The sequence below is a fragment of the Sceloporus undulatus genome, chromosome 2 (genome assembly GCF_019175285.1).
Source record: "Sceloporus undulatus isolate JIND9_A2432 ecotype Alabama chromosome 2, SceUnd_v1.1, whole genome shotgun sequence".
Lineage (NCBI taxonomy): Eukaryota > Metazoa > Chordata > Lepidosauria > Squamata > Phrynosomatidae > Sceloporus > Sceloporus undulatus.
This window is the reverse complement of record NC_056523.1, coordinates 48,766,610-48,788,561: the sequence shown is the minus strand read 5'-3', so window position 1 is coordinate 48,788,561 and position 21,952 is coordinate 48,766,610. Positions and strand designations below refer to the sequence as shown.

Genomic DNA, 21,952 nt, shown 5'->3' with positions numbered 1-21,952 from the left:
GCAGGGTCGCCATGGGTCGAGATCAACTCAAGGGCAGTTAACTACAACAGTAGGAACTGAGTTTTAAAAAAAGCACAGCATCCTTCATTAAAAGATCTTTCTGCAATTATCAGTTAATGGCCAAAGCTTGTCTAAATTAAAAAAAAAATCTTTGCTGGTAAGCAAAGGAGAACAGATAGGAGCCAACCTTACTTCCCATGGGAGAGAGTTGCCTAGGTTTGGAGCAGCCACTGACAAAGTCCTCTCTCATGTCTTCACTCCAGGCTCATCTACACTTGCCAGAAGACACTGGCCTGCCCTCGGAGTATTTTGGCCCTGAATTAGCTCCTTACCATGTGGGTTTGGCTCTCTTCCCCAACAATAACAGTTAGTTGCCTTCCCGTGTAGTCCCTGCATGTCATCCAGCATCACTGATAAGGTCAGAATGAGGTATCCAGCCACACACTATTTACAGTGGCTGGCTTTCTTTCTTCATGCCTGCAGTGGCAGCAGCTGACAACAAGTGAAGAAGTAGCTGCTGCCGTCACTGGAAGAGACCCCAAAACCCACAGCAAATATGAGTTTTTAAATGTGGATTGGGGGAAGGAAGCCCCCAAATCAGGTGTGGGTGTTGTGAAGATAATCCACACCCACTTCTGGGTTTTGGCCCTGCACTATGTAAGAACAATGCATCAAGCCTGTGGGGAACTCTGGGTCAAACACCCATATAGACAAGGTCCTATCTTACCAGTAAAGGTTGTGGAGAGCTAATCTGGGTTCATGGTGGAGATGTTATGACCAGCATTCTGAATTATGCCTGGAAATGGAGCAGTAGCCAGCAAAGCTGTTGTAGCAGATGTTAAGTTCCCACTAACCCGCCCTGATCAACAATGTGGCTTCAGTGTTTTGGACCCACAGAGCTTTGCAAACACTTTTGGAAGGTGGCATTACATAGCACATACTACAGTAATCCAGATGGGATGTAACCAATACATGTGTCACCATGGCTAGATCAAACATCTCTAAGAATGGGGACAGCTGGTACTCTAGCTTTAAATGTAAATGAACTCCTGAAGCATGGGTATCCAGGCTTATGGCTGAATGTAGAAGTATATTCATATTGTGAACCTGAGATTTCGGGGAAATATAACCCCATCTGGTATAGGCTGAATCTCTGTTTCATGATCTTCCTTTTGACTGAGCAGGGGCACCTCTGTCTTGTCTGGATTAAGGTTCACCTTCAGTCAGTTACTGAGACCAGACACTACTGTAGTACCAAAACAGCTTCAGTGGAACTCTGCCTTGCTGTAATGAAGCATTCATCTTTTCCACTCAGCTAACTCCCCCCCTTCAAGCTTTAATGAGCTAGGAAGGAGAAGGATCCAACATGCTTGTGGTGGCTGTCATGTCTCCAAGGATAGTGTCTCCCTCTGCAGGCTATACAGTACAGTTGAAAGTTGTTACCCAATAAAATGGAAAAAGCAGTAGACCAAAGTTACATCCACTGGTCCTTGTCAGAAAAGTACAAGTATCCTTGTATCAAGTACAGTATCCTTGTCAGAAAAGATCCAGACTATTATGTCCGTAAACTGTCATGTACATTCTTCATAGAACACTGTCAAGTAGTTTGTATTCTTTTCTTGTGGTCTGAGAGTTAATAGGTCATGGAACTTGAGATGACTCCACTGGAGGACTCTACAGAAAATGACCCCCCCCCTGCCATTACCACAGTGGAGTAGGCTTTTCATTGGGCTTTAGCCCATATTTGGTCAGATGGGCTCTTACTTTTCCACTGTCCATACCATTTACCTCATCAATACCCTAGTAAATTAAGGGTTTTAGTTGGCTCCACTCTTTGGCAGGACTGTCAGGAGCAATTAGTGTACTGCCCTTGGCTATTTCTCTGTTTGAGATCAGTCAGAGCTTCAGCCGAACTGTTTGCCAGACCGACAGAAAGCTCCCCAAGAACCTTTAGGAAACTGTTGGATCCATCAGCCTCTTGGAGAGGACCATCTTGACTGATTACCCCTGCAAAGGCTCAGAGTTCCAGTGAGTCTGAACCCCAGTAAATAATGACTTGTCCATGATAATGAAACTATAGAAAGTTCCTCCACACAAAGATCACTGTCATCCTGCTCAGCAGAGAAAATTAGGTCAAGAGTGCTGCCTGTAGCATCAATGGGATCAGATTGCAGTGACAGAATTTATAGCTGACATAGGTGCGTTACAGACTGCCCTAAAGCGGGTGGCCTGCCGCCGCCGCCGCCATTAGCTGCAGCGGGAAGCCCCAGCGGCCAGACCGCGAGGCTTCTGGCCACAGCGAAAAAGGAGCGCCGAAATGGCGCTCCTTTTTGGCCCCTAGAAGTGGTGTGCGAAGCATGAGGTGCACACTCACGGCGTCACTTCCGGTGTGCCACATCTGGACGCTGTGCGTCCAAAATGTAAAAATGGCAGCGCCCATGTGGATGGGCGCTGCCATTTAGGACGCGCTCCGTGCGTGTTGGGAACGGGGCCGGTTAGGAAGGGGCAACCCTTCCTAACCCTAGAACGTCCCTTCCTAACCCTAGGACGCGTGGAGTGCGTCCTAAATGGTGGTCTGTAACCCGCCATGGTCCTGAACTCCTCCTGAGAGACTCCTCTCAGCATGGATGTTGAGATCACTCAGCACAAGATGGGGGGACTCCAGTAACAACACTAGTATCAGCTCAGAAAGGGAGACAGTAGCATAGTACACTAGCAGAATCTCTGTTTTCACCCATCTTTACTTATATACACACCTAGGGAGTGTGAGAGAGCTACTAGTGAGGATGAAATCACAAAAGACTACTATAACATCATCTGTCCATTCTCCAGGTCTCACATTGCTTAATCCAACCAGTGCTGTGTAATGTACATCAGGCTAATGTGCTCAGTCAAATAAAGTCCTGGATTATTGTTGGTGTGCCATTCACATGACCTGGCATCCAGTACCAGTGCTTTCAACACAGGATACCTATTGGCAAGGCTATCCGGGTTATTTTAACTGGGGGCAGGGGCAACTAACACCCTGTGATTCTTTTTCCCACAATTATGAGGCTGTCTCTCCATTCCTTATCTCTGTCTGCCTCTTACGATAGCTATTCCATAGGTTATTCCCCCTCCTCAATTAAACATTCTTCCTTATTACCAACAGACTAGGCCAGTGATGGCGAACCTTTTTAAGGTCGCGTGCCGGGGGCGGGGCTTCAACCCCCAGGATGGGGGCTGGGTACCAGGCGGGGCTTCCACCCTCCAGGGGGCGTGGCTTCCACCCCCTTTTCAGAGGGAGGGAGCCTCTGGCTCCTCCCCCGGCATTTGCCGGCCCCTGAGGGTCCTTCCTGGGGCCGTCAGAGGCCGACACGCTGTCCTCCGGCCTTTGCCGGCCTCTGAGGGTCCCTCTTGGGGCCGCCAGAGGCCGGCAAAAGGGCCCTCGCCCTTCCTTCGCTCGCAAGGAAGAGGAGGAGGCGGCTGGGACGTGTCCTAGCCGCCTCCTCCTCGGCCTTCGCTCGCCGGGAAAGGGCCCTACAGAGCCCTTTCCTGGCGAGCCAAGGCAAGCCGGGAGGAGGAGGAGGCCCCTTGGCACCGCGGCGATCGCTGCGATGCTAAGCGGCCCCCACGCCCCTTCCCGGGCCGGGAAGGAGGAGGAGGACGGCAAGCCGGGAGGAGGAGGAAGAGGCTGGGCATGCGTCCTCCTTGGCCTTCGCTAGCCGGGAAAGGGCTCTGCGTAGCCCTTTCCCGGCGAGCCAAGGCAAGCCAGGAGGGAAGAGGGTTGGGAGGAGGAGACAGACGTGCACGCGCCTCTGTCTCCTCCTCCCAGGCGCCATTTTCTGGCTTCCCACTGTCTCAGAGAGACAGCGGGAGGCCCGAAAATGGCAGGGAGGAGGCGCAACGGGCACGCGCCCATTCCGCCTTCTCCCTCGCCCCCTGTGCCTGGCGAAACCGCGCCGTGTGCCACCCATGGCACACGTGCCACGGGTTCGCCATCATGAGACTACGCCCTTAAAAAGACTAGCTTTAGCACATGGAGTGAAATGCAAACAATCTCCTCCCTCTACTTGAGCAAGAAGACCAGTCCTCACTCTAGTGGCTTCCACAAAAGAACAACTCCCTTTGTTACTAGCCTCCTTGGGAGCAAGCTGGTTACCTGAGCCAGTCAGCATGTAGTCCTGTCGCCCATAAACTGGCCAAAATTTTGGGGAGGGAGCAGATGGAACTGACTGGATTGTCCACAGCTGACTCATTAACCTGGGGGACTTGGTCCTGAAAGAGGATGTAGGTCTGACAAGCAGAAATAGCACTGTTTTTCCTGCCCTTGCTGACACTCCTTGGTGCCCTCACTCAATCAGTTTATATCCCCTTCTCCCACCTGCTACCCAAAAGGTCTGGGGAAGGGATGAGTAGAACTGGCAAGATTGCTAGCAGCTGCCTCAAGAAAGTGGGAGCATGGTGCTAAAAGGCAATGGAAGTCTGGCAGGCAGAAGTCCACTTTCCTATTTGTGTTGCCCATGATAAGTTCCTAACTACATATTATACTTGTGTGACATATGTTGTAATTAGTATAAAACATATCCCCTGTTTTCTTTATGTATACAACCTAAAGTATACTCTGATACATATCTAGTCCTGACTCCCATCCACTTTCCCCCACTTGATTTCTATTGCATCATTGAATTTGCTGACAGGCAACAGAAATCTGAGTAGTTCATGGTTTCAGGTGATACTCCAGTGTTTTGAGTTTAGCTTTATGGAGCTTTTTGAATCAGGTGTTTTGTTGTCAATTTTATAATTTATTAAGAGGAAAACTTATAGAAGTATATTTGAAAATATGGAAACCATTCATAGATTTAGTAAAACAGACAAGGAGAAACAAGTATGTTAGGGTTCAAGAGTTAGAAAATGAAGTTGTGTGTTAGATTTAATTTTAAAATTTCCGTTGTCTTTTTTGTATTATGACAGAATGGTTAACAAATGGAATGTAGTAAATGTAACACATTTAAATTTAGATTCTATACTAATATATTCTATATTTAGAAAATAGGTAGACTTTATAAGAATACACCTAGTAAAGAAAGAGGAGTAGCATTATTTAATAGGAGTACAACTAGAGATTATGTGGGAAGCCTCTTTTTTTTTCTTTTCTTTTCCCTCTGTTAGTTTGTGTGGGGGGGAGTAGGGAATGGGAGAAGTGGAGGGAGGGAGGATAAAGAGGGTTTTCCCCCCAGGTTCCCCCCCCCTTTCCTTTCCTTTCCTTTTCCTTTTCTCTCTTTCTTTTTTTTTCTCTTAGTTTTTTCCTAGCTTTTTTCCTGTTTTCTTGGGTTTGGATATGTATAATGTTTTTGTTGTCAATTTTAATTGCTCTCTTTTATACACAGCACTGTTTATTTTTTTAACATAAGTTCTGGAAGAGCATTTCCTGCAGCGGGTGTGTAAGACCAATAGGAGGTAATGGTCACTTTAAAAAGTGGAATAGGTGGAATCCATTTGTAGAATACTCTTACTACATCACAGTTTCTGAGGATTCTTTCAGTTTGTGATGAAAAAAGAAGCTCAGTAATTCCTAAACAACTTGCTTTCCATGGAGTAATTGTGGTAAGTTTAACTATAGAAGGCTTGATAAGGAATCTTAAATATTAAAAATGGCATAATGGATTTTATTTCTGCTTGAAAGGAAATACAGGTATACCTGGGTTAATTAAGTGAATATGTTCCTGGGCATTACATCTTACACAGAAACTTTGGTACCTGGGGAAGAAATAGCACAGAAAGAATAGAGTTAGGTTCCTGTACCTAAAAAAGGAAAAAGGAGTAGAGCATGTTTAAAATGATTTTTTCTTCAAATCAAAACTAACAATAGACACATGTGAAATGAAACAGCCAGGTCAGTAAGCTTGCATAAGTAAATAGAAAATATTTTGAAACTTTTAGAGAACACTTGAATTCTTCTTTAGGCATTATTATTTCTTTCACCTGACTCCACTTTCTTATTGGCTGGGCTTAGGGTGTATCCATGCTGCAAAAGTAAAACCTTTAACTATCATGATCCTATTCTACAAAATCCTGGGATATTCAGTTTGGTGAGGCACCAGAGCTCTTGCCAGACCAGGCTGAACACCTCACCAAACTACAATTCTCAGGATGGAACCACAGTTAAAGTGGTGTCAAACTGCTTTATTTCTGCAATGTGGATACATCTTTATAGATCCATGCTTTTTTATTATACTGAGGTGAGAGTAGCTGGTGAAGCAAACTTACTTGCTTTCCCTTTTTATCTCTGTTTCAAGTGTTCACACATGCTTAGTAAAGGATTCTGGGGGTAGCTGCATAACTTGCCTGTTGCAGATCAGAACGTATGGCTGTGATAGGTTCAGCTAAAAAGTAGAATCCCATTCTTTCCCATCTAAAGCTTTATTTCATTGTTTGCTGCAGAAATACTGCTGCAAAACAACACTGAAAGCCTATGGTTCTTTAGCTCTCCTTCACCATCCTCTCAATGCTACTAAGAAACTTGTAGCTGGACAGAGAACAAGGAGGAAAAGGGAGGTGGGTTGCCATGAAAAGACTTGGTAAAAAGGAGTTTCTTTGTTGGAGGCTTTGTTAACTGGAGGTATGCTTGTATCATTTTGCTTGAAGAAATAGGATATCTCTGCACCAGCTACAGGTAGTTATAAATCAGGGATATTTTATGGCCATATCTCATCTTGAAAATATCATGCTTATAGTGTACAAATTAGCATGTAGATTTGCAGTAATGATCCACAAATCGGCAGATTGAAGTAGTGTCTTCTTTTTTTTTTCTTTTTTAGGAATTCCTTTTATGTTTCAGCACAGTAATATATTGTATTAGATAAGGACATGGTACTAATGTACAGGCCTTTATTGATTGAAAAGTGAATGAGTGCTTAGCACTCTTATCCTTGATCTTCAGGGGTTGTAGGATTGCTTGTTGCTGTACAATTTTGGCACTATACAAAATATTTAAATGGGTAATTTTTTCTGACATAGTGATCATCAGAAAACTGAACCTCTTAATAGAAGAGACATGGATGATGAATGGGATAGCCAAGGATCTGAGGGTGAAGTAAGTAAAGAGAATAGTGAAAATGTGTGTTAAAATGGTGATAAGAGAACACTTAAAAACGGTATCTGAATCAAAATTATTAGGAGAAAGCTGTTTCCAGTAATGGAAAATGAAGAACATGTTAGTTTTATGATATTGACTGCATATGTTTGAATTGTTTTATGTTCTAATTAATTGAAATGACCTATTCAGTAGTTTTTTGTCAAAAAAAAACACACAAAACAACTTACCATTTCAACATTGGTAGTGATTGCTGGATTCTGTTAAGTAAACAGGCTTGCAGAATTCCAGATGAAAGGATTACGTTGATGTGAATTTACTCCTAATAATGCCCCCCTAGTGCTTTGCTATTTGTAATATAAAGATCTTTTGGTACTGTTAAACTTTTGGCTGTCATTTCTAACAGTGGTACATTCCTGTGCATTACCTAAGTCAGATACCCTTTGCAAGGGGAGGGGTAGCTAGCACACTTTTTAAAATACTGTATTGGGCAACTACAGTTTCCTTCACATGTTACTGTGACCATGTTTTGTTTTATAGTGTTGGTAAATCTTTTGTTACTACTTTTAATATATTAAGTAAACCTCTGCTAAACAGACTAAGGTTGTATCCTATGCACTATTGGAGGTCAGTGAGATGCACTTCCAAGGAAATACACATGGACTAGGGCTGTGGTAGAGATCCCTATTTCCCATGGAGCTCCATATTTTTTGCTATGGGACTGGCAAGCATTGTAATGAGGCAGCAGCAAGTTTGCATGGTGAACTGCTTCAGTTTTGGGAATGGGATGGTAGTAGTGATCAGGAAAATAAGAGACAGTGCATTTCCTTTTGTTGTAGTTTATCTGTCTTGAAGTTGACTCTGACTTATGGTAATCCTCTCTTAGGGTTTTCTTGGCAAAATTTATTCAGAGGACGTTTGCCACTGCCTTCCTCTTAGGTGGAGAAGGCATGACTTTCTCAGGGCCACCCGGTGGTGTCACTAGGGTTGGCGTCACCCAGTGCGAGGAGGTCAATGGTGTCACCCCACTATTGACCTCCTCCCATTCCATACAGAATTCTTAGTAATGGTTTTTGTACTAATGTTACTCATAAACCATAATTCCCATATATCACTGAATGTAATGGTAATAGTTCTGACATAAACAATTAGCAAAATTATACCTTTAAGTTACAATATACACATAGCCTAAATTTATTTACATGTATTTAGTTTCATGTGGTTAACATGAACATGTGGTAAGATGTGATGTTTTTAAAGAAATTTTTGAAATGGTTACAAATTCATTTTTTAAAAAAATAAATAAATATAAAGTTAAAGTTTATTTTAAAACCTCGGACCTTTCCTTTCTCCTTCCGCTGAGCTTCACCCCACTCACACTATCTCTTCAGAGTTTTGAAGAGATACAAGTGAATGCCACAGTCTGCTTCTACCAAAAGGCAGATGTTCAGAGAGCAGTGAATGCTCTTAGGGTGTCACCTGTACTGGTTTCCCCCCCCCCCCAGCACCTCCCTAGTGATGCCCCTGAGGTCACCCAGTGCATTTCTGCAGCTGAGCAGGGATTCAAACCCTGGTCTTCTTGAGTCCTAGCCTCAGTCCATCCACTACACCACATTGGCTCTTTTCTTTCTTTTCATAAGTGCTTTTAAAAACAAAAAAAGGCAATTTTTAGCATAAAAGGAACACTCTCTTTGGCTTTAGCAGGGCCTTAACAGGCAGTCCGCAGTATATTCAGGAAGACTGTCATTCCCTTTTGAAGAATATAAGTTGATTATTATTTGTCACTGAGACCTTTTCAGTTAATTGATTTTCAGAGGTTGGAGGTGTGGGAGACAGCAAAAACAGTCACTCAGCTAAGAACTACAAAAGGTTTGCTAAACAGACCAGCTTGAAGAGCTGGTGTGGGGGTGTGGCGTTTGGATGACGCACGCCTCAGTGTCACCCCACATCAGCATCATGTCGCCCATCTGACCGCACAGCAGACAGTGTCATAGCACTCCTTTGGTGGAGCATTTATACACCGCACACTGAAAAAGTGCCTTGGCAACTGCAAAGAAAAGGAGTGGCATTTTGCTGCATCTTTTTGAGCCAGTAAACTGCTAGATTGAGGCCATGGCATGTGGTTGCTTCGGCCCCAATCTGACCTTGAAAGTGACGGCGGGATGCAGCTCTGTCGGGGCCGTCTCTTTTCCCCTTAGCTGAGAGTTGCTGTCAGCTCTTTAGCATATTTCTACTTAGTTCAGGGATCCCTACCAAATTTGACAGGTTTACATGAGAAGACTCATAAATTGTGGTTCTGGATAATTTTTATTGCAGATGTACAAAAGGCATACAATTGTATTTTACTGTTTTACAGAGACGAGGACTTCAGGCTTTATTGTTTAAAGTACTTCTTTTGAAGGCCACTTAAAATATCACAGCTGTTTATATATAGCCAGTCAGTATGTGATACAATTATATCAATTGTATTATAAAGACATTTGAGATCATTACTGTTCTTAGTACATTTCTTCTGGAAGTATCCTTGAATTCACTTTAGGCTTAACACCTGGAAATCCTTTCTTTTATATAGATTTTAAAAAGTTGGAAGGGATTGTAAGAGCCGTGTAGTCCAACCTCCATGCAGAAATACATGGCTAAAATGCTCCTGAAAAATGGCCATCCAATCTCTGACCTGAGATGAAGGAGAATCCGCCGCCTTTTAGGGCAGTTAATTTAATTGTTGAACAGGTCTTACCATCAGGAAGTTGTTCCTAATGTTTAGGTGGAATCTCCTTTCTGACAATTTGAATCCCTTGGTTCATTTTCTTATCTCTGCTCCCTCTTCTACGTGATAGCCCTTCAGATTTTTAAAAATAGCCATTGTCAGCTCCCAGTCTTCTCTTTACCAAGCCTTTTCTCATAAGGCTTGGTTTCTAGACTGTTTACCATCCCACCCGTCCTATTCTAGACAAAGTCCAGTCTGTCAAGATCCTTCTGGAATAGTGTTGCTCACATTTAAATTCAGCGTCTGGTTGAGTTATTCAATAAAAACACACACATTGGCTGGAATACTGTTGGCTAGTCTCAGCTAGTGGAGATCCATTAAATCAATTATTAAATGGTGAGTCAGTGCACAGGTAAATTTCATTGTTTAAATGGGTCTTCTCTAGTTAGCAGTAACAATAGAATTCAGGCCATAGAATACCAGCTAGTAAATTCAAATGAAATTATTTCCCATAAGACAATAATTGAATTATGTCAGAATGCCCCTGTATGACATGGTTGCAGTTTGCAGCATATGGGTCTATAGATGGGAGGAGTGTACGTTAGGATGTAAGTGCAAGTTACATGAGAAGCGTGGCTCACAAGCACATCAGAATTTGTTATTAAATCAGTGTCATGTGGAGGGAGGGCTGTTTCCATTGAGAATGCAGCATACAGGGAGGGGAGAACTCTTCCTTTCTCAAATGGAATTCCAGTGATAATTCCTACCCCTTTCAGTGGCAATAAAGAAAAAAAGCTTCCATTGTCGTCATATCTATTGATCTGCCATTTGCAGAGCAGTGGGGCATTTTTTCATTGGTATTGTTGATGGGAAGGATTAAATCTTCCAGTGCACTATATTTGTAGTGGAAATAATGTACCACTCTCTCCTCTGCAAGTACACACACAGGTTTAATTTTTTTTAAAGAACTGCAACATGACTGCAAGCATGTAATTAGGCCTGTTTAGATTACCTTTGACCTGATGTCAATGTAAAGGTCACATACTAATTTGTCCAAGTTGCTAGCTGTTAAAGCTAAAGGAAGATGTTAACACTGTACTGTATTTCCCCATTCAGAGATGTGTGTGAGTGCTCTTCTGTGTTCTTGCCATGGTGAAAATTTTCAGTCTATTAAGAGTGTTCTTCTAGAGATACAGTTGTAAGCCCAAGACATTGGATGACATGTTTGTGCTGCTTGATCATTTAAAATGCTTAGGCTAAATGCTGATGGCTTACACAGATATAGTATTGCATTGTTTGTGTGTTGGAACAAGATAAGAAATTGTCAGATGATGCCAGGCTAATTACATATTGATAAGGCAGTGTCAGGGTGGCAGGATCGTTTTACAAGATGACATTAATCTCTTTCTAAATTGTAGTAAAAGATCTCTTCTGTGCCATGCACTGTTATTGGATGAGTGAGTACAATAAAACCTATCAAGAGTGTCTGTTTGAAAGAGTGGTGAATGTGTAGACCCCTGTTTTCTTTCTTAGCAGTAAGAAAGGATAGGATAGAATTAGAAAACTATATCTACCCATGAACTATATAGCTTGATGTTTGCTTTTTTTCTTATAACACCATCTGCATTCTTTTACTTACTTTCCTGCCTTCTCCTACCCAGGGTTCCAGTCACTCATACAAGACAGGAGTTAGGAAATGTTAGTTTGTCTCTATCAATATCAGACATTGTAGAAGTACCTAAAATTGTGATGGTTTCTATAGTGCATTTCTAATGTAAGTAACAAATCCCATCAATTTCACCTGACTAATTGGTGGGAATATGGAAAGGAACCAAGTTGAGGGAGGCTGCCATTATGTCATGTAGTAAGTATATTGTGCTATCTTGAGATACAAATAATTATTCTTTGAAAATATTATGGGTTTGAGGAAGTGCTACAGAAGCATTTCTATGTCTCTCCTCTGCTTGATGTTATCAGTATTTAAACTACTTTTTAATACCTACATACCTCTGAATATTCCTTACCTGTAAAATCCCTATGAAATTCAAGGGGTCCCCCTAAGTTGACAGATTACTTGAAGGCACATATACACACAAACGGTGTAGAAACTCTCAATTATTCACTATTTTTTGTGTTTCTTTAAAGGAAAAACTCTCTCTCTCTCTCTCTCTCTTTTTTGTCCATGTACTCAGAGCAAAGCAATGAGCTTTGCTTATACTTATACTTTACTGTATACTTCTATAGTATGTTTCAAACAGAGGCATATTTATGATTCAGCACATTTATTTTTTTTAACTGTCCATTAGGTGAAAGTAACAGGACTGGGAATATGTGCTGTATGCCTTTCAGAGATAAAAAATGGTCAAGACAGCAGTGAAACAGAGGGACAATTGATGTAAATTGGATTTTCGGCACAGACATTGTAATCTCTCTTCAAATAGTAATTTCCACAATATAATTTGAAGGTCATGTACCACCCCACACTCTGAAAAAAAAAAACAAACCCTAGTGTTAAAATGTTGATGTGAAATATTTCGGCTTTAGTTGTGATTAGGAGGTTAAGTATTCTGTGGCTGTGGAATTCAGCCTAAGTGATGGCTGTTCTCATAGGAAGGAAATAAATCATAGGAGATTTTAAACTTCAGTATTTTGCCAAAAGAGGGTGCTGTGGAACTTCTGCCAGTTCATATGGCCTGTTCTGATTGTCTGTTATAGCTAAATCTTCACACATAGTCAAATGACTTGACCCCAAGAGAAACGGACTGTTGCTTTTGCATATAAGGGTGAAATGGAAGTGTTGAGCACACAGGCATGCCTCTGTGTTATTTGAGACCCTACTGGTTCCCCACCAGTTTATCAAATCATGAAACCAAACCTAGATAGAAATCTCAGTATAAGTTGAGTCTCCCTTTTCTGAAATGCTTGGAACCAGAGGCTTTTAGGATTTTTTTTTTTTTTGAATACCTGTATTTGCAAATACATATGTAATGCAATAATTTGGAGCTGGAACCCAGGTCGAAAATTGAAATTCATTTATGTTTCATATTCACCTTGTGCACATAGCCTGAAGGAAATTTTATACAATATTATTCAGTGCATGAAACAAAGTTCATGTACATTGAACTATCAGACTACAAAAGATGTTGTTACCTCAGCTACCCATGAAAAAAGTTTTGATTTTTAAAATATTTCAGAATTTGGAATTCCAGCCAAGAGATACTCAGTCTGTGTGTGTGTGTCTCTGTGTTTAAATGTATATCTACTACTGTATGAACTAAACTGCAAGATTTATCCTCATTTTATAGATTCACCATGATTTGAATAATACAGTGGGCCCTTGGTATATGTGGGGGGTCCGTTCTGGATCCCCCCACGGATGCCAAAATCCGCGGATGCTCAAGTCCCATTGACCTCAATGGTGGCATGGCCACATGGTTGCACAACCATTGGGGACAATGGCACTTTGCCTCCCCAGCCACCCAAAGCCTGCCTTGCCTTCTTCTTCTTCTCCTCCAACTTTTTGTTCTTGTGTCGCTTGGTGGCATGCTGAGGCCTGGAGGGCAGGAAGCAGAGTGTTGGAACCTCAGCAAGGATGGAGCCAAAACGGACCACGAGGTCATCCAGCAAGGCCCCAGAGATTCACCCCTCAGGAAGCAGGACTCCAGGGCACCACTCTCACACCTTCCATCCAGCTCTACCTTCCAACCAAGGGATGCCCAAGGTTCACGGTTCCTGCTGCCCTCATCAGGCCTGGACAAGCACATGACCACTGGGGCAGTTGGAGGGGCTCACCCAGGCCTGACTGGGGCAGCAGGAACTGTGAGCCTTGGGCATCCCATAGCTAGAAGGAAACCTGGATTGAAGGAAGGTCTGAGAGCGGCGCTCCGGAGTGCCCATTCCTGGGGGGGGGGTGCTCTGGGGCCCAGCTGGATGACCTCGCAGCCCATTTCAGCTTCATCCTCATCCACTACTCCCTTCTCCTTTTGTGTCGTGTCTTTTTAGATTGTAAGCCTGAGGGCAGGGAACCGTCTGACTAAAAGATTGTATGTACAGCGCTGTGTAAATTTACAGCACTTTATAAATAAAGGTTAATAATAATAATTGTGGTTCTGCCGCTCCACTTCCTACTCTCCCGGCCTCGCCATGCTGCCGAGCGACAGAAGGATGAAGAGTTGGAGGAGGAGAAGGCATGGTAGGCTTTAGGTGACTGGGGAGGAGCCCCTTCTCTGGGATGAGATGTCTCCCAGGCGGCCTCCTCCTCCCCCTTCTCTCTATTGCCGTCTCTTCTTCCTCCCTCCTCATCTTCCCACCGCCACCTCTACCTCCGCTTCTTCCTCCTCCTCCTCCTCATCTTCTCTTCTGACATGCTGCATGCATGTGGTGCTGTGCCTTCCTCCTCTTCCTCCGCCCCTCCATGGGCTTGCCATCCATGGATGCTCAAATCTGCGGATGGCAAATCCGTGAACAAGGAGGGCCCATTGTACATTTTCTCTTTCACATTTTTTAATATTAATATAAAAGATTTCAAGTGTTAGATTGCATATAATCAAATCTTAGACTTGATTAGAGATATGCAAAAGAGATTTTGCTGGGACAATCACCAGAATAAACCAACAGGGCAAATTGGGTTACAGGTTGAAGTTTCTGCTGCACTACCTACTGTGGTAATACATAGTGATGGAACAGCAAACTAGCCTGTCAATGCAGGAGTAGCTGTGTTGACCATAAGACAAATTCAAAGTCCATATTAAACATAGTATTTTTAAGCAAAGCAAAAAGGCACAAAATTCATCATGTTCGTTTTTTGTGGGTTTTTCGGGCCATGTGGCCATGTTCTGGAAGAGTTTATTTCTGACATTTTGCCAGCATCTGTCTACCAGTCCTGAAAAACACCAAAATCAAAACCTATCAAGGGCAAGTGAAAACCATCCAGGGTCAGGGGTTTCCCAGCAGACAATGGATCACTAATTAAATAGACTCCCTGAGGCCTTGCCATTCAAAAACAGACCAACACACAGATTAACATGTAAATCACTTCTTCTCAGCCAACAGAATATATACCTCATTCACTTCTATGTCAGCATTCTCTGAAGATGTCAGCCACACATGCTGGCAAAACGTCAGGGATAAAGCTCTTCCACAACACAGCCACATAGCCCCAACCCCCCCCCCCCAAAAAAAAGGATGCCGGCTGTGAAAGCCTTCAACTTCATCATCTTAGTTTTCTATTTTTTTTTAATGTACTAACATAATAATTCTTTGATATATATATAACACAAGATTCGCCCCTTTTCACTTGCTGCCCCTCACTCCTGGAACCTTCTTCCTCCACAAGCAAGAGCCATCACTTCATTAACCAGCTTCAAAACGGAGTTGAAAACCATCCTATTCAGAGAAGCCTTCCCAGGCATCGCATAATTGTCGCTTACTATCTGATGTTCTGTTGTTGGCTGTTTATCGATCCATTTCCTGTATTGCTATGTACTGTATATGCATTATCCTACTTGTGAGTATGTATTTTCCCTGGATAATGATTAACCTTCCATTTTGAAGCCAAGCCCTCCCTTCAGTCCATCTGCCTTGGTCCAGGCCTCGGAGGTTGAGAGGAACTGCTGGACCTCTTACCCTTTCCCGTCACCACTCCCTTCTCCTTCTGTGTCATGTCTTTTTAGATTGTAAGCCTGAGGGCAGGGAACCGTCTAACTAAAAGGATTGCATGTACAGCGCTGTGTAAATTTACAGCGCTTCATAAATAAAGGTTAATAATAATAATAATGTTTGCTCCGTGAGGGAGCCGCTGCAGCCAAACCGCGCGGCTCCCTTACGGAGCAAAAAAGAAGCTCCAAAATGGAGCTTCTTCTGGCGGCGCGCTAATGACGCCGCGAGGCGCCAATGGCGCACTCGCGACGTCATTAGCGCTGCAAGACGTGCGGACGCACAGCATCAGTTACATCAAGATGGCAGCGGCCGTGTGGAATGGCCTCCGCCATTTGTTACGGACAGAGTCCGTAACAGGAATAGGGTCTGGAAGAGACGCCCCTTTTTTAAACTGGGCGTCCTGAGGACGTCCCAAGTGGCGGTTTGTAACCCGCCTGTGTCTCTTGTAACTGTGATTGATTTCATCTCATGCATTTCCATTTGTTGACAGCAATTAGGTTATTCTGTTAAATTTCTTGACGTTGGTGAACTTTAGAAATGGGGTATTTTACTTCTCTAACTTAATTGTTTGAGTTAATACAGTATCCATTTAAAGAGTTTTAGTAACAGATTTTGTAAATGATAATAGAATGGGATGGGATGTTGATTCATGTTTATACATACCGTATATACTTGTGTATAAGTCGACCTCATGTATAAGTCGAGGTCAACTTTTGGGGCCAAAAATGTGGGTATTTATATGACCCGTGGATACGTCGAGGGTCCGACTTAAGGGGGCAGTCCAGCTGGGGAGAGACTGCTGGTGAACGCGCGCCCTTGCAAGCATGTCCAAGGCTAGGCTTTCCCCCGCGGAGGCAGCCCAGCGAGGGAGAGATCTCCAGGGCGAACGCGCACCCTGGGAAGCCTGTCCCTCTCCGGGCTTCCTCTGAGGAGGGAGCCCAGTGAAGGAGAGGTCTCCAGGGCGAACTCGCGCCCTTCCCAGGCTCTCCCCAACTGGGCTGCCCTTTGTGGAGGCAGCCCCGCTGGGGAGAAACTTGGTGAAAGATCTATTGCCCCGTGCATAAGTCTACCCAGGATTCTGGAGACTATTTTGGAGCAAAAATTTCTCGACTTATAGTCGAGTATATACGGTAGGTGGTTTTAGTCCATTTCACTAGACATATAAGGGAGAAACTAGTTGGTCCTGCCATCCAAAAAGTCTTCTCATTTGCCTATCTCTAAATGTGGTTGCATATTTTTGCCTTAGGCTGCCTTGGTGTGGCATTCTTTCCCTTGATAAGATGCTTCATTATGTACTTTAGGCAAAATAGATGTGATGTAACTGCTGATAAAAATATGAAGAATCCTTTGCTTCTGAAGATTCTAATGCTGTACTCCACTTACTGAACAAAAAGTACTATAATCCTGTGTTTTCATGGTATAACAAAAGCTAACTTTTTACATACTTTTAACATGATTTTATTATTGTTGGTTATGACTCCCTTGTGGATAAATTAATCGGTAGTCTTTTCAAGCCTGCCAGAATCTTTCTGGCTAGGACCACTAAACATACTACCATTGGAGGGAACAAATTCACAAATAGCAAATTTCTCAGAAGTACGCAGAGTACGCACTTGGCTTCTGCAACCTTGTAGCATGATTAGAGGGTTAGCCTTTTAGTTAAAAGGAAAGAAAAGAGTGTTTTGTTTTGTTTTGTTTTTTTTTGTGCACAAAGCTGTTGGCTGGGTGAAATAACCGCACACCTATTGGGAACCAGTAAAGCCACAAGTCGCACCAGTGAATCTGTGCTAAAGAGAATCTACTTAAGCATCTGAGAATAATAAAACTGAGGATGCAAGCAAAATTTACAAGCATTCAGGAGATAACTATGTACCTGTCATGTGGAGTCTCAATGTCTGGAATGTGGAGCAGTAATCAGATTTCACTAGGATTTCAGTTGTTTACAGAAAATTCCATGAGTACAGACTCTTAAATTTTGCAATAGGCAATGGCTTCCATGTGACCTTAATTCACAGTGGGAAATGGCTATTTAGGGATAAACATTCAAGCTAGAGAACTTTAGCCCCCTGTATGGAGGAATGATTAAGGCCAGATTGGCTTCCCATATTTAACAGTGTAAAAGATGCTGCTTTAGAAAATTGGGATTCTTTGCTTTTTGGCCTAATCTGTTGTGTCACCACTGAAAATTAAAATACCAAAGAATATAAAATGTTAATTTCTTAACATGATAGATGTTTCACATATACTTGTGTGTGTGTGTGTGAAAGAGATCTCAGTTTTAAAATTAGTATGCAGAGATAATGTCTTATGATTTCATCTGCTCAGCTTCATGATTGTAAGCACAAGGCTAGTTCTAAAGTATTCTTAAGTATTTTGTGAAATTTTCTGAAACAGTTTCTTCAAAAACACTTGAGTGTGAACAGCCAACGTGGACCTGTTTAATTTCAGATAGGTAGCCATGTTAGTCTGTTGTAGCAAATATTGTTGTTATCATGCTGCCTTTCAAACCAGCGTCATTGCAACTCCACTATGAGTATGGACCAGGCGGGAATAATGCAGTCCTGCAGATGACATTGTACTGCTTCCCTTGACAGCGTAACCAGTAGTGAGAAATGCAGCGAGTTTCTGGGCAGAATTCTCATCCTTTGTTACCACAATGTAACCCAACTACCTGAACTTGGCATGAAAATTATTTGGTTCACATTTTACTGTATTTTTTCCAGAACATATACCTCTAATTGATTAATATGGAGAATGGTTTATTATGTGTTATTGGTCTGTATCAGTGATGGTAATTTTTCACCTTCCAGATGTTGTTGAACTGTAAATCCAAGCATTCCTTACCACTGGCTATGCTCACTAGAGCTAATAGGATTTGTAGTCCAATATCATCTGGAGGGCTCTGTGATTCCCAGTCCTGCTGTACATGGTATTACTGTCTGATGAATGAAGCAGTGCCATTTGTCTAGGTACTTGTGTATCTAAGTAGTAGATAATTGCTGAAACAAATGCTTGTTATCTTTGAGATTTGTGGCTGCTGGGAGTTTTCAAACTTTTGGGGCTTCTGACTACATTTGGAATGTCAAAGTGTTGCACTATTACAAAATGGCTGCCATGGTGAGGGTGTGAAGCTAAAAATGTAAGTTGTCCCAGAACAGAAATACACAGTAAACAAGGATATAAATACAAACAAGCACAACCACTCTGCTGAGCCCATAGTTTACTGCTGTAGAAAAAGCTCCTTGCCCAAAAAGTAAACTTTTTTTCTTTTGTGTCTCTCTTTGGCACCAAATGCTTCCCTGTGATCAATATCCATATACACACAGATATCCATTGTCACTTCACCTCCCTTATACGTAGAAGCATGCACCCAGCACATTGGGTATGCATGCATGAATGCATACAGATACATTCGTATTCTCTGTGCAAAGTCAGCTGCTTTTCTTTTTCATGTTTGTAAGATGCTTCTGGGCTTTAAAAAAGCATTCTGAAGAAGTAAAGATGTTGAGTTGCAGCTTCACTTTGGCTATACAGTAATGTATGCTAAGTAAGTAGACTACAGTGTATTGTCATTTTCACTTAACAAATTCTGATGTAGAATTAAAGTAAAATTCTAAAAAATCTTATTTTTCAGATTTGTTTACACTTGAAACATCAAGTGGCCAAATGCTGTGAGCCTTCAAGTAGTTTCTGACTTATGGCAACCTTAAGGCAACCCTATCATGCTTTCCCCCAGCAAGATATATTTAGAGGAGGTTTACCATTGCCTTCCTTTAAGGCTGACACGATGTAGCTAGTCCGAGATCATCCAGTTGGCTTCTATGGGCAAGCAGGGATTTGAACCCTGACCTCTAATTGTTCTAGCCCAACACTCAAAACTGTGCTGCTCACTGTGGCTCAGAACTATATGTTTATTTAGGAACAAATCTAACTCTCTTTAAGAGAGCTTAGATATAAGCAATACACATCTGAAGAAATTCAGTCTTAGACTCAATCCATCTTCCTTTTGGGACTTATTTGATCTGCTTGAAAAAGGAAAGTTGTAATATTCCCAAGCAAACTTTTAAAAAGAAAATAGGAGCTGTAAATTGTAATCACAACTCTGTTTAGACATCCAGGTTTATCTTTAGAACACAACTATCAATTGCCTACTATAATAGAGGCCCCTTGATATCCATTGAGGTTTGGTTCCAGGACCCCTCATGGATACCAAAATCAATGGATGCTCAAGTCACATTATATACAAAGGTTTAGTAAAATGGTGTCTCTTATATAAAATGGCAAAATCAAGGTTTGCTTTTTGGAATTCATATTTTTTAAAAAATGTTTTCAAGCCATGGATACTTGAACCCATAGATTAAAAAAACTGTTCTTATCAAAACCAAATAAAAAACAAGTGATGGATGACATGCTTTTCATCTTTGTAAGATTGAGGTACCATAGACCTTTCTCATTCACACAGGTTCAATTCAGGGGTGGGGATGGGTGGTCTGCAGATGGCAAAAAATATGACCGGTTGCACCCCATAGTATTCAGTGGTGTCCGTGTCAGTACATCCACATGCACACCCTGCCATTGAATAATATGGAGAATGGATCATGGATTGCCACCCTAGTAATATGAAGGGTTCATTGTACTTAGTGGTTGTTTTTAGTTACATTTATTTCCAGCATTTCCTGTAATAAGTTCAAGATAGCATACATTGCTGTTTGCTCGACTTTATTTTCATACCAACCCTGTGAGGTAAGTCTGGGCCTGTACACACCGGCCATTAAGGCCGGCATGAGGGCGGAGTCAGGGCGTAGCGTCCTCATGATGCATGCCCAACTCTGCCTCCAGGATGCCCTGATGCCGAGCGCTGCTCCACACAGTGTGCAGTGTCACAGCGCTCCTCTGGCACTACGTCCATACAAAGCAGTGCCGAAGGAGCGTCGTATAGCTGTGGCAACGCAGCTATGGCGCCCTCAAAAGGCTGGATCGAGGCCACGGCATGAGGTTGCCGCAGCCCCAATCCGGCTAGGAAAGGGGAGGCGTTGCACCGTCCCTCAGGGGCTGTATGTACAGCCCCTCTGTCTGAGAGCATGTGGCTTGCCAGAGGTCACCCAGAAGTGTCACAGTTTAATGAGAGCTAGAGCTTGTATCTTCCAGTCCTAGTTGAAACGTTTAGCCACTGCCTCATATTGAATCTGCTTAGGAGAATGGTAGCATGCATGATGCAGGTAAAGTAATATGTAAAATTTGATGATCGCAAGTATAATATGTAGTTCTTTTTCAGCCTACAGTTTTAAAATGCAAGGCATTGTTGAACAGGTTATACAAGACTTACTGCTTCTATAATGCCTCAGGTGTTAATGCTGAGCCTCTGTCACTTGTTCCCACAATTGTTAACCCCACGCACTATGAAGCAAGGCAGTGCATCTTAAATAGGTCAGTAGTAAAATGTAATTCAATAGCATTTTATCAAGCATGTTATCCTAGGGTGTGTGTTTGGCATTTCTGGATAAAAGTATATATGGGAGATAGTGTCTTAATTCCAAGAAGAATAAGGACCTACTATTAAGAATTTGCTACTACAGCAGAAAGCTTTCAGCTAGTCTCTGATGGATTTACACAAGTATTGCTTCTTTACCTTAGGTTCTCACTACACTTTGCAAAGGCTCTAACAATACTGCTAAGTACCAAGTTTGGCCTGCCGTGGCTTTCTTCAGATAGTGCGTATTAGGCAGGACACTATGATTAATGCCATATTTTTTTATCAGAAGTTTGAAGGCCTGTGGAACTGGGACTTGAAGAAATGGGGAATTTCCCTCCATTTTTGGATAGGAAATGTGTCCTGATTCCCCTTCTATGATGTTTGTTTTTCAGTATTTTATTGAATTGATTAACCAAGTCTATATTAGATTTAGTTGACAGTCTGGATGGTTTACCTAAGATTTTTTTTTTTTAACTTGGCTCATCAGACACTCCCAAAGCAGTTCATGTTAAACCTGGTGGCGCAGTGGTTAAATGCCTGTACTGCAGCCATTCACTCAAAACCACAAGGTTGCGAGTTCAAGACCAGCAAAAGGGCCCAAGCTCGACTCAGGCTTGCATCCTTCCGAGATCACTAAAATGAGTACCCAGACTGTTGGGGGCAAATTAGCTTACTTGCTAATTAGCTTACTTGCTGTTCACCGCTATGATCTTTGGAATAGCGGTATATAAATAAAACATATTATTATTATTATTATTATTATTATTATTTAAAACTTTGTATTCAGTTTCATTTTTGTCAAAAGGCCTCTCTGTAGGGCTGATCTCTAGTGCTTTCCTGATACTGGCATTAAAAAATAAAATACAGTTGGCTCTCTGTTTTCACAGGGATCCATTCCAGACCCCCCCCCTTGTGAAAATGGAGACTTGTGCATATTCAAGCCCCATAGGCTTGAATGGAGCATGTGCCTGTGCATGCGCCCATGCGGGGACACACCCCATTAAAAACAGCGGAGGTCACCCCTCTGCAGATTTTCAAG

The 21,952-nt window shown here is 42.4% G+C and overlaps 1 protein-coding gene across 4 annotated transcripts in view; it reads left to right on the top strand.

The window, feature by feature from the left end:
• Window positions 1–21,952, top strand: part of TMCC1 (transmembrane and coiled-coil domain family 1) — a 157,061-nt gene that overhangs the window by 30,948 nt on the left and 104,161 nt on the right. Inside the window, exon 1 of one of the 4 annotated variants that reach the window (XM_042453218.1) lies at window positions 7,005–7,075. The exons of the other annotated variants lie outside the window; for them this stretch is intronic. Coding sequence (XP_042309152.1) covers window positions 7,037–7,075 — 39 coding nt within the window. The 5' untranslated portion in view covers window positions 7,005–7,036. Of the gene's footprint in view, window positions 1–7,004; window positions 7,076–21,952 lie in introns of those variants that run through there. 4 annotated transcript variants of the gene reach the window in all.